Source organism: Macrotis lagotis, chromosome 6 (assembly GCF_037893015.1).
Source record: "Macrotis lagotis isolate mMagLag1 chromosome 6, bilby.v1.9.chrom.fasta, whole genome shotgun sequence".
In the NCBI taxonomy this organism is placed as follows: domain Eukaryota; kingdom Metazoa; phylum Chordata; class Mammalia; order Peramelemorphia; family Peramelidae; genus Macrotis; species Macrotis lagotis.
In genome coordinates, this window is record NC_133663.1 from 29105321 (window position 1) to 29126006 (window position 20686).

The 20686-nt window shown below is 38.0% G+C and overlaps 1 protein-coding gene across 1 annotated transcript in view; it reads left to right on the forward strand.

Annotated features, from left to right (window-relative positions):
• Positions 1-20686, forward strand: part of LOC141492103 (uncharacterized) — a 280770-nt gene that overhangs the window by 194691 nt on the left and 65393 nt on the right. The window contains exon 15 of the mRNA XM_074192728.1: positions 9924-10052. Coding sequence (XP_074048829.1) covers positions 9924-10052 — 129 coding nt within the window. The remainder of the gene's footprint in view (positions 1-9923; positions 10053-20686) is intronic.

Here is a 20686-nt window from a genome sequence, read left to right on the forward strand (position 1 = left end):
CTTGTGTTAGGTGGGTGCTTGGAAGGTGGGTGGGAATCATCAAGCCAGGGCCCTTGAAGTGAGCAAGTTTGCAATTCAGCAGTGGGTTTTGTAATCAATCTTCTTCACAGCTGCCAAAAATGATCTCCCCAAAGCCTATGCCTGACCACACCATTGCCCTGCTCAAGAATCCTCATTGACTTCCTATTTCTTCTTGGAAAAAACATGATTGACATTTCTAGTCCTTCACAACTTAGTGAAAGCCAGTCTTTCTGGGTCTGGTTAACTCAAACTCAAAAACTCTTAGGTTCCAGAGAAAATGATCCACTTGACCCAGATACCAAATTTTTGGTCACAAATTGCCACAAATGCCCTTCCTCTTCACTTCACTTCTTGGAAAAGCAGGCTTCCTCTAACAATCAGGTCCTATGCTATTCACTATTGGAAAATGGAGTCAGTCTCACATTCTAATAACTCCCAATTGTTAGATTCATGTGTATGTGCATACATGTTGTATGTGTGGATACAGGCGAGCATAGATGCGTGTATAAACTGTGTTCGTGTATGTATATACATGTATGTGTGTATTCATATCTGTGTGAATTATGTATGATACATGCATGATATAGTTCTATCTCTTGTATGTTTATGTGTACATAGCCTCTTCTACCTTCTTCTGTCCCCAGATTGGATGAAAGTTCCTTAAAGAAAAAGGACTTTGGGGCGGCTAGGTGGCATAGTGGATAAAGCACCAGCCCTGGAGTCAGGAGTACCTGGGTTCAAATCCGGTCTCAGACAATAATTACCTAGCTGTGTGGCCTTGGGCAAGCCACTTAACCCCATTTGCCTTGCAAAAAAAAAACCCTAAAAAAAAGAAAAAAGACTTTTTATATTTTTCTTTGCATTCTTAGTTCGTTACCTATATAAAGTGCTTAATAAAGGCTCGTATGATTAAATATGTGAATGAGACAATGTAATAGAATGGAACGAATGGTTTTTTTCTGAAACCATCTACCATAATTTCTTTTAACACAATAGTATTCTATCACAAATCATATCCCACAACTTGTTCAGTCATTCCCAATTGATGGGTTAACCCCTCAGTTTTGAAATCTTTATCACCATAAAAGAGCAGTTATAAAGATTTTTGTAAATATTGGTCCTTTCCCTTTTTCATTGATCCCTTTAGAATACTGGCCTAGAAATGTTATTGCTTGGTCAAAAGATTTGAACAGTTTTTCTTTAACTCTTTGGGTACAATTCTAAATTGTTTTCCAGAATGATTAGACTAGTTCACAACTCTACCAACAATGCAATTTTTCCACATCCCATCCCATATTTGCCATTTTCATTTCCCATCCTGTCAGCCAATATGATAGGTATGAAATAGTACCTCAGGTTTGTTTTAATTTATATTTCTATAATCAATATTGATTTAGAACATTTTGTATGTGACTATTGATTACAATTCTTCTTCTGAAAACTGTCTATCATATCCTTTGGCTAAGTTCCCCATAAATGTGAGAAACGAGGTCATTAACTAAGGAAATTTCTGTGAAACATCCCCACTTTCCTGCTTTTCTTCTAATTTTGACTGCATTAGTTTTATTTCTTCAAAAGCTTTTTAACTTCATGCAATCCAAATTATCTATTTTACTTCCCATCAGCTTCTTGGACTTTTGTTTGTTCATACACTCTTCTATCCATAGATCTGAAAGGTACATTATTCCATGCTCCCTTATTTTGTTTACCTATTTGGCCTTATTTTTGCATATGGCATGAGACATTGGTCCGACATAATAATTTCTGACTGGAAGGTCAAGTCAGTCTTCCTGAAGGAAGGGGATATAAAGTGGACTTTTTGAAGGATAGGTAAGATTACCAATACCAAAATAAAGAGAAGGAGGTTCAGGCATAGAAATAATCATGAGAGAGGACTCAGAGATCTCTATGTCTGTGGAATGATGGATGAACCAGTTTAGCAAAAATATTATGATGCATAGGGAGGAGACCACTTGGATACTAAACTAGAAAAATAGATCACTGCCAGTTGACAGGACTGTTTAGTTAAAACAAAAGAAAACTAAAACCTTTGGAAAGCAAAGGAAACCTGCTTAATGTTCCTTAGAGGAGGAGGTCCATATTGTTTCATTTGATTTTTGTCTATGAGAGAATATTAATAGCTCTCATTTTAATAGAATTTTTTGCTTTGCAAAATCCTTTTCCTACATGAATTCATTTGATCCTCACTGACCTGTGAGGTAGGTAGTATTATTATCTTCATTTTCCACATGAGGAAAGATGATCAGAAGCTTTGGGTGCCTTGCCCAGAAACTCACACCTAATAATTTTCCAAGGTGGAATCCAAATCCAGGACTATATAACTCTAAATCCCTTTGCTATGTGCCACAATTTCAAAGACACAAAAGAAAGGAACATGGAGCTTGCCTGAAGTTTTTGTACATATGCATTTAAAAATCTTGTGTCTGCTATAAACATATCCCTTCTTCCTAATCCTGGTGCTGCCCTCCAAGTGTACCTTTTTAAGGCCCATCCATCTTCACTCAATTTGCTGATTCTAAATAATATTATTCTTCGTTGCCAAGATAATTATGAGTATTAGTATTTGATTATATTGTGGTGAGTAGGCCCATAGACATAATGGAAATGTTAATGTATCACATATTATTGATGACAATGGGTCAAACATGGCATGTGAGACATAGATGGCATGTATAATACATTTGCAAATGACTTGAGACTGGATGGAATCATTAACACAGGAATGAAAGCCCTGGATTAAAAGAAAAATCTAGACTGGCTATATCATTGAGCTAAGTCTAGATAACACCTAGATGATATTCCAAAGAGGTAAATAGACATACATATCCATATTTACCTCTTTATATATGACTTCGGATATGACTGAAAAACCACTGAATAATGAAAATGATATCATTTTCATTATTCAGTGGTTTTTCAGTCATTTCTGACTCTTCATGAGCCCAGTTGGTGTTTTCTTGGCAATGATACTGAGGTAGTTTGACATTTCCTTCTCCAGCTCATTTTACAGATGAGAAACTGAGGTACACAGTGTTTAGTGATTTGTCCAGGATCACACACTAGTGTCTGAGGCCATATTTGAACTTGTGAAGATGAGTCTTTTTGACTTCAGGCCCCACACTCTATCCACTGTCATTACCAAGTCATCCTATGTATACTATATGTATGTTCAATTGCTTCCCTCATGGATCTTTATAGTTTAAAGGAACTGAGGGAAACATTCAGGAAATTATCATAGAATTACAGCACTGAAAAAAAAAATCAACTTGAGTAGAAAACTGATAGCAACTGAAATAGATGACAGTTTGAAAAGAAATTAGAGGTTTTTGATAGAACGAAAGCTCCATCTGAGTCAGTAATGATATGTGATCACCAACAATGGCAATGTATTCTGAGTTTTTATTAGGAGAAGGGGAGATGAGAAGATGGCTACCCTTCTGTATTTTGCCTAAGTCAGACCTAATTTGGAAAATTGTATTTTCTTTTAGATGACACTGTTTAAAATGAATATTGACAACCTGAAGAGATAACATGGTAAAGGGCCTGGGGTTTCCAAAGACCCTAAAGAAGTGAAGATTGGGAAATGAGGGCTACAAAGAGAATATTATTTTTTTCCCCAAAACATTTGAAGTGCTACCACAAAAAAGATTATTGCTGTTGCTTATCCTTCATTTTTAAAGAAGATAAATGACTTCCTTGGGCAGTATCTCGACTTACTTGTGAATTGGATTTAAATGGGGCAGAGTTGTTCAAAGTAGATTAGAATTACTCTGTTTGACCCAAGAGGGCAGAACAAGCCGCAATGAAAGGAAGTCATTAAAGGATAGCTTTAAATTTTATATCAAGGAAAACTCTCTAACAAGGAGACAGTTGTTTCAAAGTTAAATGGATTGCCTCAAAATAAGATAGGGTCCTCCTCACAGGCTGTCTTTAAGTAGAGGCTAGACACCCTGGATATTTTATAGAGAGGATTCCTTTAGGTTGCAAGTTGGGCCAGTTGGGTTGGACTAGATGAAGGCCCTTTCAGTTCCCCAATTTTTTGCTTCCATGATTACAATTCCCTGACCACATCCTTCAATTCCTTTAAATTATTCAGATCACTAAGAGTAGTGATTGTTCATACTCATGTTTTGTGTATGTGTGTGTTATTTTGTGCCATACCTACTTTAATCAATTCAACCCAACACTTTAAATTTAATAGCAAAGCAAAGAATAATGTAGCCTAATTCTCATTCATTCAATCATTCCTTCATTCAACAAATATTTATTTTGTATTGGTCCTATTAGAGCTCTATATTAAACACTATATAAAGGTAGTTGAGTGCAATCTGTGGCATTGTGGAAAGAGGATTGAATCAGCAGCCGTTGAGTTGGATCATTACAGATGCGCTTGGGTTCATATAATCAACAGAAAGAAGCCATTGATATCATGGAAACCACCTGAGAAAACTGAGACCCACAATCCCCAGGCTCTGAGCCTTGATTTCCTCATCTCAGCCCTCCAACTCAAAATCGATGATCCTGACAAGCAGGCAGATTTGTTTCCAACGTCCACAGGCTGCTGTGGGATAGCCAGGGCTCAGAGCTGACCAACCACTTACCTGCTGTCACCTACAGTTTGTTCTCTCACTGCCTCTGTGGCCCTAGCAGAGTGAATGAGCATTCTCTGAGTCTTTATCTTCGCATCTGTAAAAGAGATCTTGGTTTTTACACTCTACATGCATGTTGAGGAAAATGTCATGTTAGCCTTGGGTTGCTGTAGATATGCTCTACCACCTCTCCTCCATCTCCCAACTGCTACCAATATTCTGTGTTACAAGGTGAAGGGGAGGTAATGTAATAAACTGATCTGTTTTAATAAAAAAGGGTTAGAAGTTAGGTGCTAAGTTACAAATAAGTATTTGTTGTGGCCTTTCTCTGGACCGTGTCCCTGCCTTTATTGTCTAACCCTTTAGTAAATCTAATGTTCAGAATTCCATGACAGGGAGGAGGGATAGGTGAAACATTAGTAGATCAGTGGAGGGAGTAATTGGGGAGCTGGTCAAGATGTCTTTTAATTCCCTAAAATTATGCTTTGTGGCTGGCCAACTGCTCTGCCTTGATGTGGTTCCAGGCCTGCCCAGAATTGCACAAGTTGGAATTTGAGAGATGGCTTGGTGAACTGGAAAGAATGCCAGAGGCAGAGGCAGGCAACCAGATACAAATGTCCCTAGGCAATAGGGAAGTCTCTGGCCTCTCTAGATCTCAGGTTCCAGAGTCAGATTAGATGATATTCTTGTCTTTTCCTACTCCAGACCTCTGGTCCTAGGATGCTGTGATCTTAGAACAGCATAGCAGAATGGCAAAGAGCTGTGGATTCCTGGAACCTGGGTCTCCATCCTGCATCTAGTACCTACTGCTTATAGCCCAAACATCTCAATGTGAGTTTATTTAATACAAGTCAACAATATACAGCACAGTCAAGAAATGTATTGAAACCTTGGACTTTATTAAAAGAGGAATAGCACCTAGATCTAGGCGGTTTGGGGGGATCTGCCCTGAGAAGACTTCATCTAGTATAATATATTCAGCTCTGATTAGTCAGTTAAAGAAATGAAGGGTGTCCTAGGAGCCGGGTACCTGCTTGTGCTAACAGTACAGAACACAAAGCAAGACCAAACCAATAACCATCCTTGACCTACATATAAATGGAGAAACAGAGGGGAAAGCTCAAGTGACTTGGAATAGGAACAGGGAGGATAGAAAGGGGCAAGCCTCCTGCCAAGGTGGAATTTAAGCTTAAAAGAAGCCAGAAATGGCCAGGACTGGAAGAGAGGAGAAAGGACTAGGGGCAGGGGTGAGGGGATGGGACCACATGCAAAAGCATAGAGATTAGAGACGGAGAGACATGTTCAAGGTACACCAAGTACTCCAGTACTGTCAGACCACAGAGCACATAGAGAGAAGAAATGTTGGAGAAAAATGGGAAGGAAGAAAGAGGCAGGGTGGTGAAGTTCCATCAGTGACAAAGATCTTTATTGCAAGATATTGTAGCTAATAGGGATCCTCCTGAGTTTACTGAAAGTGTATGAGAGCAGGGGGATGACACTGTCAGACCTATACTTTAGGGAGATAACTTTTGTTTCTGTATGAAAGATGAATGGAAGGGAAGGACTTGAAGCAGGAAAATCAATTATAAGATGAAGAGAGCCTGAACTGATCTAGTGCCTCTATGGGCAGAGAGAAAGGGACATAAGGAAGAGATGTGGTGGAAATAAAAAAACAATATTTGACTTTATATTTGCTCTTTTGGATGAGAATATTAAAACTGAAAACCTGGGAAACTTGGAAGATGATGACATCCTCATCATTAATAGGAAAATTCAGAATAAGAGAGGGTTCAGAAGGGAAAGATAATAACTTTTGTTTTGGGCATGGGAAATCTGAAATGCATTCAGTATATCCAGTTTAAAGAGAAATGGGAGATTCAGAGCAGCTAAGTAGTACAGTGGATAGAGCACCAGCCCTGGAGTCAGGAGGACCTAAGTTCAAATCTGGTCTCAGGCACTTGATATTTAATAGATGTGTGACCTTGGGTAAGTCATTTAACCCCACTTCCTTGCAAAAAGGAAAAAAAAAAAGAAATGGGAGATTGGAGCTTAGGAGAAAAATTCAGGTTTAATATAAGGATCAGGAATCACCTAACTAGAGATGATAACTGATCCCATGGGAACTGCTAATGACATCATCAAGGGAGATAATATAGAGACAAATCTGAGAGGATCTAGAGATGTGGAGGTCACCCAAAGTCAGGGCACATGATCAGAATATAAATACAGTATAAGAGATTAAGATCCATTTGGTCAGGTAAGAGGAGAACCAAAATAAAACCCAAATTTGGAATGCTCTCCCTCCCAGTTTTCATGGATCCCTCCAAGACTTAGTCCAAATCCATCCTTCCACAGGACACCCATTTATTTCTTCCCACTCTCCTTATTGCTGGTGCCTTCCCTTTGAGGTCACCTGTCAAAGGAGAAAGTAACCGGGAAAAGCTATTCGACATTGGCGAATTCTGCAGAGATGAAGGATGTGAATGGAGGGGGAAAAAAGTTTGTTATAGTTGGCAATTGAAGGGGCGGCTGGGTGGTGCAGTGGATAGAGCACCAGCCCTGGAGTCAGGAGTACCTGGGTTCAAATCCAACTGCAGACACTTAATAATTACCTAGCTGTGTGGCCTTGGGCAAGCCACTTAACCCCAATGCCTTGCAAAACAAACAAACAAATAAACAAAAAAGAGACTATTGGGAATTTGAGACTATTGAAGAAAACTGTACCAGTTGAATGATGAGGTCAGAAGCCAGATAGCAGTGTTTAGAAGGGAGTAGTAAGTGAGGAATTGGAAACATTTAGATGACTTGTTCAAGGAGTTTAGCAGAAATGAGAACGAGAGATATTGCCCGAGAAGTATCAAGGATCTTTGGAAGATGGGGAAGACATGGGATATTTGTAAGTAGCAGAGAAGGTGTCAGGAGACAGGGAGTGAGCCAAGATAAGAGAGGGATTGTTGATGATCACCAGCCCCATTTTTTAGGAAAGTCATTGCATAAAGAAGAGGGCCATCATGTCAGTAAAGGGTTTTGCATTCATGTCATTTGAGGATTGTTTGAAGGAGAAGGGTTAGTTTGGGGATTGGAAGACTTAAGAGGGACATGACATAATGACTGTTCCTTGTTGTTCCTTCATCCAAATTCATTCTTCCACAGGAGACCTGTTTATTCCTCCCCCACTCTCCCTATTGCTGGTGCCTTCCCTTTTAGGCTACTTGCCATCTATGATGTATACAACATATATGGACAGTTGTTTGTATGTCATTTATCCAATTTGAATGTGATCTCTTGAGACTATCTATCATGTTTTTCCTCTTCTTGATATCATTAGTGCACATAATGATGCTTTAATAAATATTTGTTGATTGACTAACTGACTTTCCAACTACAACAATTTTTGATATGTATGAAAGAGAATTGAGTTAGAATCCCTTTGACCTCTTTACAGCTTAAAATTCTATATTCTCACCAGACAAATATCCAATTTGCTGGATCTGTGGTGAGTAGAGGGCTTTACTTGGATAATCCACTTTCTAATGGGGGAGGTGAGATGCAGAGAGGACTAGCTGCAGTCTGTCTTTCATCTTCTTTATCTGTAAAATAAGGATTTGAACTCAACTACCAAGATCCCTTCTAACTCTAAAACAGTGGAAATTATAAATTATTTGTATTCTATCATTTAAATTATACCTCAATCTTGTTTATTTCTTGAAAAATAGGGAATTTATTCTGGGTTCTAATAATTCAAGTGTTTATTAAACTTATTCATTTCTAAAAATAGGTACATCCCTGACAGAATTACATGTATCGCATGCTCACCCTTGTTAGCTTCAGTAAAGAAATTTGAGTTCACACTACTACCCCATATGGTAGCATCTCAAAGGGTTAAAATACAGTCAGTGTTTTCTGTTGGTCATTGGTTTTCCTCTCCAACATGAATCAATGAAACAATCTCAAAAGAGTGGAAAGAGGGATGGAGTGAGTGATCCAATACTTACTAATACTAGAACACTGGTAGCCCTATAGCTGGGCCTCAGATATAGCAGGTTGACTGAGATGATCTCAAAGTTTCCTTCCAGACATAGTATGCCATGATTCTAAATGAGCCTGGGACAAGGCCCTTCTTCTGGGAGCCCCTTGGGAGTCCTGGGACCCTTAGATGTTTTCTTTGCTCAGATTCCTGCTGTTGGTTGCATTGTTTCCAAGAACAATCAGACCAGCAAGTTGACATCATAGGTTGGTTCTGAAAGAGAGGAAGGAGATGCTATACTGAGATAACCCAAAGAAAAATCCCCAAAGTCTATGGTTCAGAAGCAGTTGCAGCCTGAGAGAAGACCCAGGCTCCAGTAAGATCCAGCTGCTCTGGGATACTGGCTCTGATATGTTTATTCTTTGACCAAGAAACAAAGATCTGGGTGAGATCATGCCTCAACCCATGAAAAATGGACAATTAAAACAATGGACCTGTCAGTTCTCTTCCCAGATTGCAAATAAATAATCAGCCTGTCGGACTGCTGGCTCTACTGGACCATTAGTTTAATACAAAGACATTCAGGGGAACAGGAGGGACACCGCTGATCTATCACCTATCTGACTTTGATGAAGACCCATGCAAAAAGGCTTCTGGTACACAAAGGAGGATGGATCTCACAGTCTGTGGAAAGAGGACTCCTGTTAGCTTCCATTATGAAATTCATATGTTCTTTCCCCAAAAACCTCAGTTAAAAGAGTTGCTTCATATATGTTATTTTTTTATATAACATGATAGGTTGGGTAGTAATCATAATAATAATTATATGATAATAGCTAATTTTTTAATGATTGCAGAGTGTTAATATTTGTCATCTCATTTCATCATTATAATATTAATGGGAGGTAGGTGCTGTCATTATCTCTATTGTACAGATGAGGAAACTGAGGTAAAGAGAGGTTAAGTGTCTTGCCTAGGGTCACACAGGATTTAAACTCAGGTCTTGCTAACTCTAGAACCACAACTCTATCCACTGTGCCAGTTAGCTACCTCTCCAGAGGATTCAATGTGGAGTCAGGGAGACTTATATCTAAATCCAATGATCAGATACTTCATTACCACATATTCTGGAGAAAAATCACTTTACCTCTTTGGAGTCTTGTTTCCTCACCTGTCTGATGGGGTAATAATATCACTTACCTCAGAGCACTGATTTGTGTAAAATAAAGAATTTTGAAATTCTTCAAATGCAATATGACTCAGTCATTAGCCTTCTTTTGGTGAGAGCTAATTTTCTCCTTACATTCTGCTTGCCCATTTCCTAGGTCTCCAGTTTAATCCTGATGGTGAAGGTTGCCGTCAAGTCTGTAACTGTCACAATGGAGCCAGCTGTGATCCTAAGACTGGACAATGTGTCTGCACATCTGGATGGACAGGACCTAGTTGCCAGGAAGGTAGTGACAGCTCTTCACGTCAAGGTCAAAATGATTGATCACAGTGGTAGGGTCAGCAGGAGAAGGATAATTGACTCTAGCATTTATTTCCACATTTGCAAACACTTGACCTCCATCCTTTCATTCCATCCTCACACAAGTTTATAAGGAGGGCAATACATATCATGCTATCCCCATTTTACATATGGGTAAACCGAGGGTCAAGTTCTACAGTATCTTGTTCAGGGTCACACAGGTGACTAGTACCAGAAGTTGGAAATGAGTCTGGGCTTTCCTGATTTCAGTCTATAATCTCATGAACATAATAAAATATAATAAGTATTTAATATATTGTGTTTGGGGCAGCAAGGTGGTGCAGTGGATAGAGTGCCAGTCCTGGAATCAGAAGGACATTAAGTTCAGATCTGATCTCAGACTCTTACTAGCTATGACCGAACACTTAACCTTGTTTGCCTCAGTTTCCTTACTCATAAAATGAGCTAGAGAAGGAAATATCAAACCACTCCAATATCTTTGCCAAGAAAACCTCAAATGAGTTCACAGAGAGTTGGACACAACTGAAACGTCTCAGCAAAAGCAACAACATGGTGTTTCCTTACTACATGAGGGTTAGGTTCTAGGCTATTCTTTTTAATAAAACATTTTCATTCAGGTTTTTGTCATCATCACTTTGAATACCATTATTATTAACAATGCCATAAATACTGCCACTACTCTCTTTGTTGTAACTTTAATTACATTTACCAGGTTTTGATCATCCCTATCACCTGCCACCTTTATTTTTATCACAATCACTTGCTTCTTAGGAACAGGGTAAAACATAAATCAAAATGCTAATTTTCCTGCATTTTCTAGTTAACTTCTCCTTACTATGTGCTATTTAGTAAATCTTTAAAATCCATTGCATGATAATATTTTCTGAAGAAAGATTTAAGAAAAACATTTGAAGTTTCATTAAGTCACAGGTTCTGAATCTAAGGAGGTGATACCTCTGTGGCCACTGACCTGATCAGACAATATCTTTGGTATTATGCTTAGTTTAGGATTCTACATTTTGGGAAGGGTATCAATGAGCTTGAAAATGTTCAGAAGAGGGTGCCTCATGTAGCAAGTATCCTTGAGATGTGAGTACTGGTTGAAATAATCGTGTGAATAGCCCAGAGAAGATACGAAAGCTATCTTCAAGTAAGTGGAGAGCTTTCATAGAAAAGAGACATTCAACTTGTTATTTCTGGCCCAGAGAGAAGAACTGGAATCAGTGGAAGCTGCAAGAAAAACAATTTCAGCTTGAAAAGTCCTTCCTAAAGACCTTTCCTCAAGGACAGTTGGCTGTCTTAGGAGGAAGTTGGCTTCCCTGAAATGTATTTCTTCCAAAAAGTGGCCAAATAACAGTTTATCGGGAAGGTTTTAAGAGAGATTATTATTCAGGTGACATCGAGGATCTTTTCCAGTTCTGATTATATGATTCTTAGTTTAAGGAAATGACAACACCTCCTGGCCAAATCCCTATCACATCATTCAACAGAATATGTTGTGACTGTAGAAGCAAAATATTTTACAGTGTAGGTTTTAACTGATTTGACTGATTAACTGCTTTGATTCACTTGACTTTAGTCTTCCTACATGAGTAACTCCTCCATTCTTCATGAAAATATATAGAATGTCATAATAGCATAACCAACTCCATTCCTGGTTTTCACTGCCAAGACATTTTTGGATACCCAATGTAAATTCAGTTGCAGCAATGTGAGCAAAACAGCTTGAAACTTTTGGTTAATAGCCAAAATAGTTTGCATGCATCAATGCAATCTATGTCAAAATGTTAAACAAGTCACTTTAACTAAAATTTCTTTGACTTTTTTCAAAAGTCAATGAAAAGATTGCATTGGTTTTTACATGATGTTGAGACAAGTGAAAATGATGTCATGATAAAGGTGGTAATGGTGCTATGTGGATGTAATACTAGTAGGGGTAAGGATAATGAGGATTCTGACAAAAAGGGATGGAAGTAATGAGAAGAAAGAGAAAATGGTGGGCATGGTGGTGTTTGGGATGAAGATAAAGATGATAGTAATGACTGATGATGATTTGATCATATCAAAAATGGGACGGTGATTTTGACGACAGGGCAGATAGTAATGGTAGTAATAGTGATGAGGAGTAATAATAAAGATGGTAACGATGAGGATACAGATAGTGATGATGTTGAAAATATGAATTTTGATGATAATGTTGAGGATTGAAGTGATGATAATGATTGTGATAAAGATAGTGATGATGATGGTGATAAGGATGAAGTTGATAATAATGATAGTGATGGTGATAAATATGTTGATGGTAGCAACATTATTTTGGTGATGGTAAAGATAGTGTTGGAAATGATAAAGATGATGATCTAGATAATGATGTTATTAGTGATGATAATGATTATGATAGAGATGAGGAGGACCTTACATGTTCATGGCTTTTTCAGGCCCACAAAACACTTTTCTCATGAAAATACTGTGAGTAATATTATTTCTATTTAACGATAGGAAAACCAAGAAGTTAATTCAATTCATATTTATAAAGCATTGCAGAGCTTGGCAAGTATTTTATAAATATTATGTAATTTTGTCCTAAAATTATCCCAGTATTATGATTATCCCTATTTTACAGATAAGGAAACTGAGTCATATGGAGGTTAAATGACTTGATCGGAATCATGCAGTTAGTAATGGTCTGAAGTTGAATTTTGAACTGGATCTTCCTGAGTAGTTGCCTTGAGATCCTTGAAATTTTACTTTAAATTTCATCACATTCTTTGAGAAGAGTATTTACCCATCTCAAGCAATCTTTCACCAAAGTACTGATGTATTTTGATATATATTATCTTCTAAATCTATCTTTTTCATGTTATCTCTAGTTCTCTTAGTCTTAGTCTTATCTGGGTTGATCATAATTAATCTCCCCAAGGTACTCTTACCCCTTCAGTATGGAGCCAGAGTAAGTTAGAAGACCTGGGTTTGAATCCCATCTCTGTTGCCTTTGTGACATTGGACAAATCACTTTACCTCCCTGGGACTCTTCCATAAAATAGTGGTTTGGAGTGCATGACCTTCAAAGTTCCATCCAGTTCTTAATCTATGATCTATGGTCCTGAGCAGTATTTCAACCAAACACTCTCCTCTCTGCACCTAGAAGTTTCTTTCTTTACTCAGTTCTCAGAGCATATGTTATAGCTTATATTCCTTTTTCCTATTCTATCTTGCATTATAGTTATGTGTCCATGTGTCTATAACTCACATAAACTGCATTCAATTTGCACTCCTCAAAATGAATCTTAGGTCCAGAAGTAAGGCTGTGTCATCTTCAAGATTCTAGGAGTACTCCTGAGGATTTGGAGATAAGTTTCTTATGTCATACCTTTGAACCCCTAGTAGTGTAGTTTTTATCATAGATAACTAAGATACTAAGTTGCTCCAATATGACAATAAATTCAAAACATCTCCCCAAAAGTCTATGATATGCTTTCCCACAAGAATCTATGGATTCTGGGGGAAATTATCTCAGGATTAGAAAAAATATGTGACAAAGGAATAATTCACAGCTCCTGATGATTGTATTGGTTTTTTTTCCTTTCCCAGCTATAGAGTGCTTAAGAAGTTTCTCTTAAGTATGGTGCAGTTTCCTTGATGGATTTCTTATGTAATTATGAATTGATATCTAATCTGTCCTTATCTCTTTGCCATCATCTAACCCATAAGGGTCCCTAGGACATTGAAAAAGAAAACAAGAAATCTGTCATTTTCTGGCCCCTTTGAAAAGTGAAACATATTCTTCCAGTCAAAGATTGGGGTGGGATGGAGGAAGGGAAGAGAGAAATAAGGAGATTTAGCTAAGGACAAAGTCAAGGTTTCTCCTCCTTTTCAATCCCCTAACCATATTGTTCCTTTTCAAGAGGTGGGCTATTTTATTTTGCTTTATTTGTTTTACTGGAACACTCTATTTACTCCAACCTCTTGAATGACTCATTTCTCAACTTACCTGATAATTTATAGATCACTCATATAACATATTCAAGTTTCTTTACCCTATCCTGGACATTGTCACTTTAGTTCCAAGTTTTAGTTTTATGTTTTGCATTTAGGCTAAATCCTCTGGCTGTCTGAAACTCAAACCTGTAATTTAGATTGATTGTTTTCCCCATAGATAAGATATAAAGACATCTTATGACTTACTTTAAATGAGATGGGATGGGTAAATTAATCAACCTAACCCTTACATGACTTATCTTTCCTACAGTATTGTAACCTCTATTAAGGAAGAATTCATTTCCTTTTCATCTTTTTATTCCCACCCAATACAGTGATTTGGACCAATGAGGTGATCAATAAATATTTATTAAATTGAATACCAGTTCAACTGTTTCTAATCCCTTCTCAAGTACTCCTTTTTCCACTCATCCTATTTTTCTTTAAGCTGCATATAAGCTTTTCTAGTGGATGAAGTGAAATGAAGTGAAAATGATCTGACTTATGATCCTGGTTCAGATATCCACTAACTATGGGGGGAAATCATTAATGTGCGATTGATTGCCTCAGTTTCCTCATCTACTTAGACTGTGTCCTTCAGAGTCATCTCAGTTCTAGATCTGTGATTTTGTGGTTTTCTTTTGTTTTTAGGATATCTAAAATCCTATAGAACCATTGATCCTTTGATCCTGTAAGTTCTCTTTTCCAGCTGAGAAAAACTCTCTTTTTATTTATCACTTTCTTTCCCATGTTAGATAGTCATCAGACCTTTCTGTGATTCATTTGTCCCAAAGAAAACATAAAAGTATTGGACTATATGGTATCTGAAGTTTCTTTAGAATAAAAAATCTGTGATTATGATGATACTTGTATTTGATCAATCCCATGTGTATGTATGTGTATGTACTTGTGGGTTTGCAAACAAACATTCTCCCTTTCTCCAGTTCCATGTACTGTTTCTAAGTCTTATTTCAGAATATACAGAATCACAAAATCATAGAATTTCAGAGTTAGGCAGAACTTCACAGGTCATCCAAGAATGCCTTTTGCCAATGGTTGGCCAGTCTTCCTTGGAAGAAAGAAGTCACAAAGTTCCTTAGCAGTCCACCTTATTTTAACATGATTCTAACTGATGAAAAAAAATTTGTTAGTACCAACATTAAATTTGACTCTGCAATTTCTGTCTTTTATTGGTATTTCTGTCTTCTGTGTCAAAATAACATATATCTAATCTCCCTTTGATTGAATATCCCTTTAAATATTTGGAAACCAACCAACTCCTTTCAAACCCATCTTCCTATTTCAAGCTAAACACCCCCAATTGTACAATCCTATACCCATAGGATGTGAACTAGTTTCACCATTCTTATTGTCTTCTCCTGGTCATTTTTCAGGTAATTGATGTGCTTCTAAAATGTGGTTCACAGAACTAAACACAACAGTCTAGACCACAAGGTCTTATTTACAATCTGTGCACTATTAGCCATGACAATTCCTTTCTCTGTACCTCCATTCCCTTATCTATTAAAAGAAAGAATTGGATTGTGCATCCCTTCTGACTTGTAATCTGAGAACTTTTCATCCAGCTCATGAACCAACCAGTTAGATGTTTTTCCTCTTTGTGCCTCTACAGATAATATATTGGAATTCATTTACATTGATTAGGGGAGATAAAAAGTTTTGTATCCTGGACCCCTTTTGGAAATTTGGTTAATTCTGTGGATTCCCACTTACAAGAGTGTTTTTAAATGCATAGACAAATTAGATAGCATTACAAAGGAAACCAATTACATTGAAATAGTTAATATTTTTTCAAAGATCCCAGATCCCAGCTTGATAACCTCTACAGTCAAGATAGAATGAAAGCAAGGCAAAATCTAAATAGATAATCCTCTTGTTTCTTCCTCCATCTCCAGCCTCTCACTTTAACCCAGGGTCACATTGGATTTACAGTCTGTCCTATGACCCTGTTGACTCATATAAGCTTTCCATTCACTAAAGTCCCTAATGCTGTGTTGCGAATTTTGAGTTTGTGAACTGAGTCATTCACCTGCAAAAAAGAAATTTTAGCTTTTGGATCCAGTGTTTACTACCACTGCCAAAGTTCTGTCACTCGGCAGAAGGTGAGATTTTATAAGGATGCATCTGCCTGCCAATCCCTATTGACTGAGTGTCTATTTTTGCCAGGCACTGTGCAGCTCCAGCCTGTATATTGGAATATCAATAAACATAAAACCTCATCCCTACTCTATTTGGGATGATGAGATACATCAATGGAAAGTGAAATCAATAATAAAAGGGTTAAATCACAATATAAGACAACAGGGCAAGAGAGATGACAAGAAAGGATGTGATTCACTGCCAGACGAGGGGCATAGATTATAAATTCTGAGTTCAGAGGAAGGAGATATCATTGGACCTGGAGTGTTTTAGGATGATGCCATGGAAGAGATGATGGATCTCAAGGGAGGAATGTGATTTGAATGAGAAAAAACTGAGAAGGAAAGGAGGGAGTGAGGAAAAGACATTCCAAATAGAGAAAGAGGAGACCTAATCTAAATGGAAAGAGACGAGATAGAAAAATGATAGCTGAGTTTGATTGAAATAAACGATTCCTTCATGTGGGGGATTGTGGAAGATCAAGACAAGTAAGCTCACATAGGATCTAACTATATGGACAAAGGAGTTTAGACTTTATCCAATATTCATTGGATAAACCCAATATCCATTGGATAATCCAATATCCATTGGATAAATAAATTATCTAATATCCATTAAGGAAGCATTGAAAGTCATCAAGTGTTAATGTTTAAGGCAGGGACATGAAATATAGTCTGGTAAGAAAAGTAATGTCAGGGTACCTAGTAAGATGGTCACAAAGGGCAGAGAGCAACTCTGGGTAACCTGGGATCAACAATAGCAACCATGACTTTGAGTATCTCACTCTAATCCTCTTTTCAAAAATATAACAGTTGCTTAGACTGTGGAACCAGATCATAAATACTAGGTTAGGAACCAAGGGACCTGAGTTCAAAAGGATCTCCCATTTACAATGTATATGCTTTTAACCATAACAACTCCTTTCTCTGTTCCTTCTAGCTTGGGATGTTCATATAGATCTTTAACCAACCACTCAGATCTTTTCTATGAAGGGTTCAGAACTCTTTGTGAGGGATAGACCATATATTGGCATATAATTTTATCAATCAGAGAAGAATTTAAAGCTTTCAATTTGGCAATAATTTATTGCTATAAAAGAGAAATGGGTTTCTTTGGTCTTGTCAATGGCATTTGGTAATTTACCAAAAAATGTATTATATATTATCCATCCCAATGGTCCCTGTGGCCAGATCTGTCTTTCCTATAGCCAGGATAAATGGGACCACATGACCAGCTGGAATATTTTTTTCCAGAAACTTGACCCCAATCCATCCAAGAATTCAGCCAGCTGTCCAGGCTAGGCTCCAAATAGCTTTGTGAAGTGGCTCTTGCACATGCTTGGCTTGCTATCTTCTTCAGATGGTTCTGAAGCATCAGTTGCATTTCATACTGAGTGCAAGAGATATGGGAACAGAATTGTGAGATATCTTATTTTGTACCAAGTAAGATGTTATCTATGATGCACTTAAGGCTTCTATGCCCAAGATGAAAAAGTTATAATCATGTCTAAAAATCAGGTTATGGATTCATAGGAAGAAAACTACATTGCTATTATTGACAGGGAACTTATGAAATTACCGTCCATTGATGTTAAAGCAGATAGTACAGTTAGCATGTGCCATCTGTGACATGGGCAACTAGAGATCCATTTCAAATTAAAGGAAATGTCACAGCACACTGAAGTGCAGCCAGGAACTGGCCTGCAGCTAGGTTCTGGGAATGCAAAGACAAAATTTGGACTTTTCTAAAGTCCTTTATGATGTGATCACCTCCTACTTTTACCTTCTTCTTGCACCTTTCTCCCCTTCATGTACTCTGGGCTCCAATGATAACAGCCTCCTTACTATACCTATAAACAGCAAGATAAACTGTTGTCCCCCATTCTTGGAATGGTATTTCCTGTCATCTCTACCCTTCAGAGAGTCCTTCTCAATAAGCTGACCCTTCACCTTGAAGATGGTCACCTCCCTGAAAGCCAGTGTGGCTTCAGAAAAGGTCGAAGAACAGTCAATATGGCATTTGCTGCCTAATAATTCCAGAGAAATGCCAGGAACAGAACAGAGTTCTGTATACAACATTTTTAGATCTGACCAAGGCTTTTGATACCATCAGTCATGAGGGTTTATGAAAAATTATATCAAACTTTGCCTGGAAAAGTTCATCAGTATTGTACATAACCTTCATGATGGCATGCATGCCCAGGTTCTGGATAATGGATAATGCTCTTGAGATTTCCCAGTCACCAATGAAGGGAAACAAGGATGTGTCCTTGCTTCATACTATGAAGCATAATGTTTTCAGCCATGCTATCAAATGCCTTCACTGAGGGTGAACATGGCTTCAACATCAGCTACCACACTGATGGCAAATTCTTTAACTTGAAAAGGCTACAAGCCAAGACCAAAGTAGAGGGAGTGTTGATGCATGAACTTCTGTTTTCAGATGATTGTGCATTGATGCAGCCTCTGAATCTGAGATGTAACAAAGTATGGATTAATTCTCTGCTGCTTGTGCTAATTTTGGTCACCAAGAAAACCCAAGTGCTTCAACAGTCAACACCACACCATCCATATGTGGAACCATTGATTAAAACAAATGGAGAAGTTTTGAGTACTGTGGATGACTTCACTTACCTTGACAATGTCCTTTCCAAGAAGGTCCACATTGTCAATGAGGTTGACACAAGCAATGCCAGAGATAGATCAGTATTTGGGAGGCTGTGAAAGAAAGTATGGGAGAGAAGAGGTATTAGACTACCTACCCAACTGAAAGTCTACAGAGCCATTGTACTGGGCTCATTGATATATGCCTGTGAAACCTATTCCATTTAAATTGCCTTAGGAAGATTCTGAAAATCACCTGGAAGGAGAAGATCCCAGATGCTGAGGGCTTTTCTCAACTAAACTGGCATTTCAACATTACTACAGAGAGTGCAACTACAATGGGCTGGTCATGTTAGAATGCCAGACATATTTTTGCCAAAAATACTATTTTATGAAGAACTCACAGAGGGCAAGTGCTCACAAGGGGTGGGGGTGGGGGTCAAAAGATCCATTATTGCATCCTGAAGGTCTCTCTTAAGAACTTTGGAACAGATTGTGCAGCAAGGGAGACACTAGCACAAGACTGCCCAGCACAGTGTGCCCTCATCAGAGAGGATAAAAAGGGAAGAATTGAAGCAGCACAATGGAAACACGATATGGGTAAGTTTAGAGTACCCACTCCCAGATGTTCACATAGCCTATTTGTAGCTGACCTGTGTTAGAGTATTCTGAGATCATAGTGGGCTGATCAGCCACAGTCAGACACACTGTAATTTGTCTCAAACATAATGATGTCATTTTGGTCTTCTTTCATAAAGAAGGGCAAGAATCAATCAACCCCTAGGAAGCCCTATCTCCCTGCAACATTCAATTGAAGTTTCAACTCCTTCCAAAGGCCTTTGATGTTGATTTCCCAGAATTTTAGTAAAGCCATACATTCTGTTCCTGAGATTACAAAGACTGAATGGGGAATAATCATAGTTTTGACTGAAGTCATGACTTACCTTGGATACAGGTAAGTGAGGTAAAAAAGCATACAAACAAAAATCTTTCATCTGAGGCTTTGACCACCTCTCCCAATTCTAGGTGCCTTTACTATATCCCCTGTGCATAGAATTCTCTTCCTCTTCCCTGACTCATGCTTTCTTCATTCAAGTCTTAGCTAGCATCCCACCTTTCCCAATCCCCCCACTCTGTACTACTACTCCTACTACTTTTCCTTGAGACTGAGTCCTTTTTATCTTGTTTGCCCATAGTTGTTTGTATATTGTCTAAACACTATGGGAGGTCCTTGAGGCTAGGGACTTTTGTTGGTATTTGTATTTGCTTCATTTGTTTATAATTTTGTATATTTTTTATTTGATATTCAAAATTTTCTTTAATATATTTCTTTGTTTATTTATATTCTCAGGACTTAACACAATGCCAGATCCAGTGGAGGCATTTAATACATGTTTGTTGACATTGTGTGTCAAAATGAAAACATTTTCCTGCTCTCAAGGAACTTATATTCTATTGGGGGGGGGAGGTAAAAATGAGCCCTGTCCATTTCCTCCACCCTCTCATCTCCAATTGCCCTCTGATTCTGACTTCCCCTTCTTTTGTTTGTCCTGACCATAAGTTGGAGCTGCTCTGGACTTCCTACCATGGCGGGGAAGGCTTGGATGAAGTAGGAATATAGAGGAAGTATATAGGAGAGAGCTGGTACAAAGATATAGAGGCAAGATATGGAAATCCCCAAGCAATTACTTTAATTGGATTTTTAGAGATGATTGATCCTGGCATTTATGGCTCTTAGCCAAAGACTGTTGGAAAAAATAAGAAAATTATCAAATTGGACAGGCTTAATTTTTCATTGAATTTTATTCAACTCTAATGTGATTCAGACCCAGTTGGATGGCAATTTTATTTGCTTGAT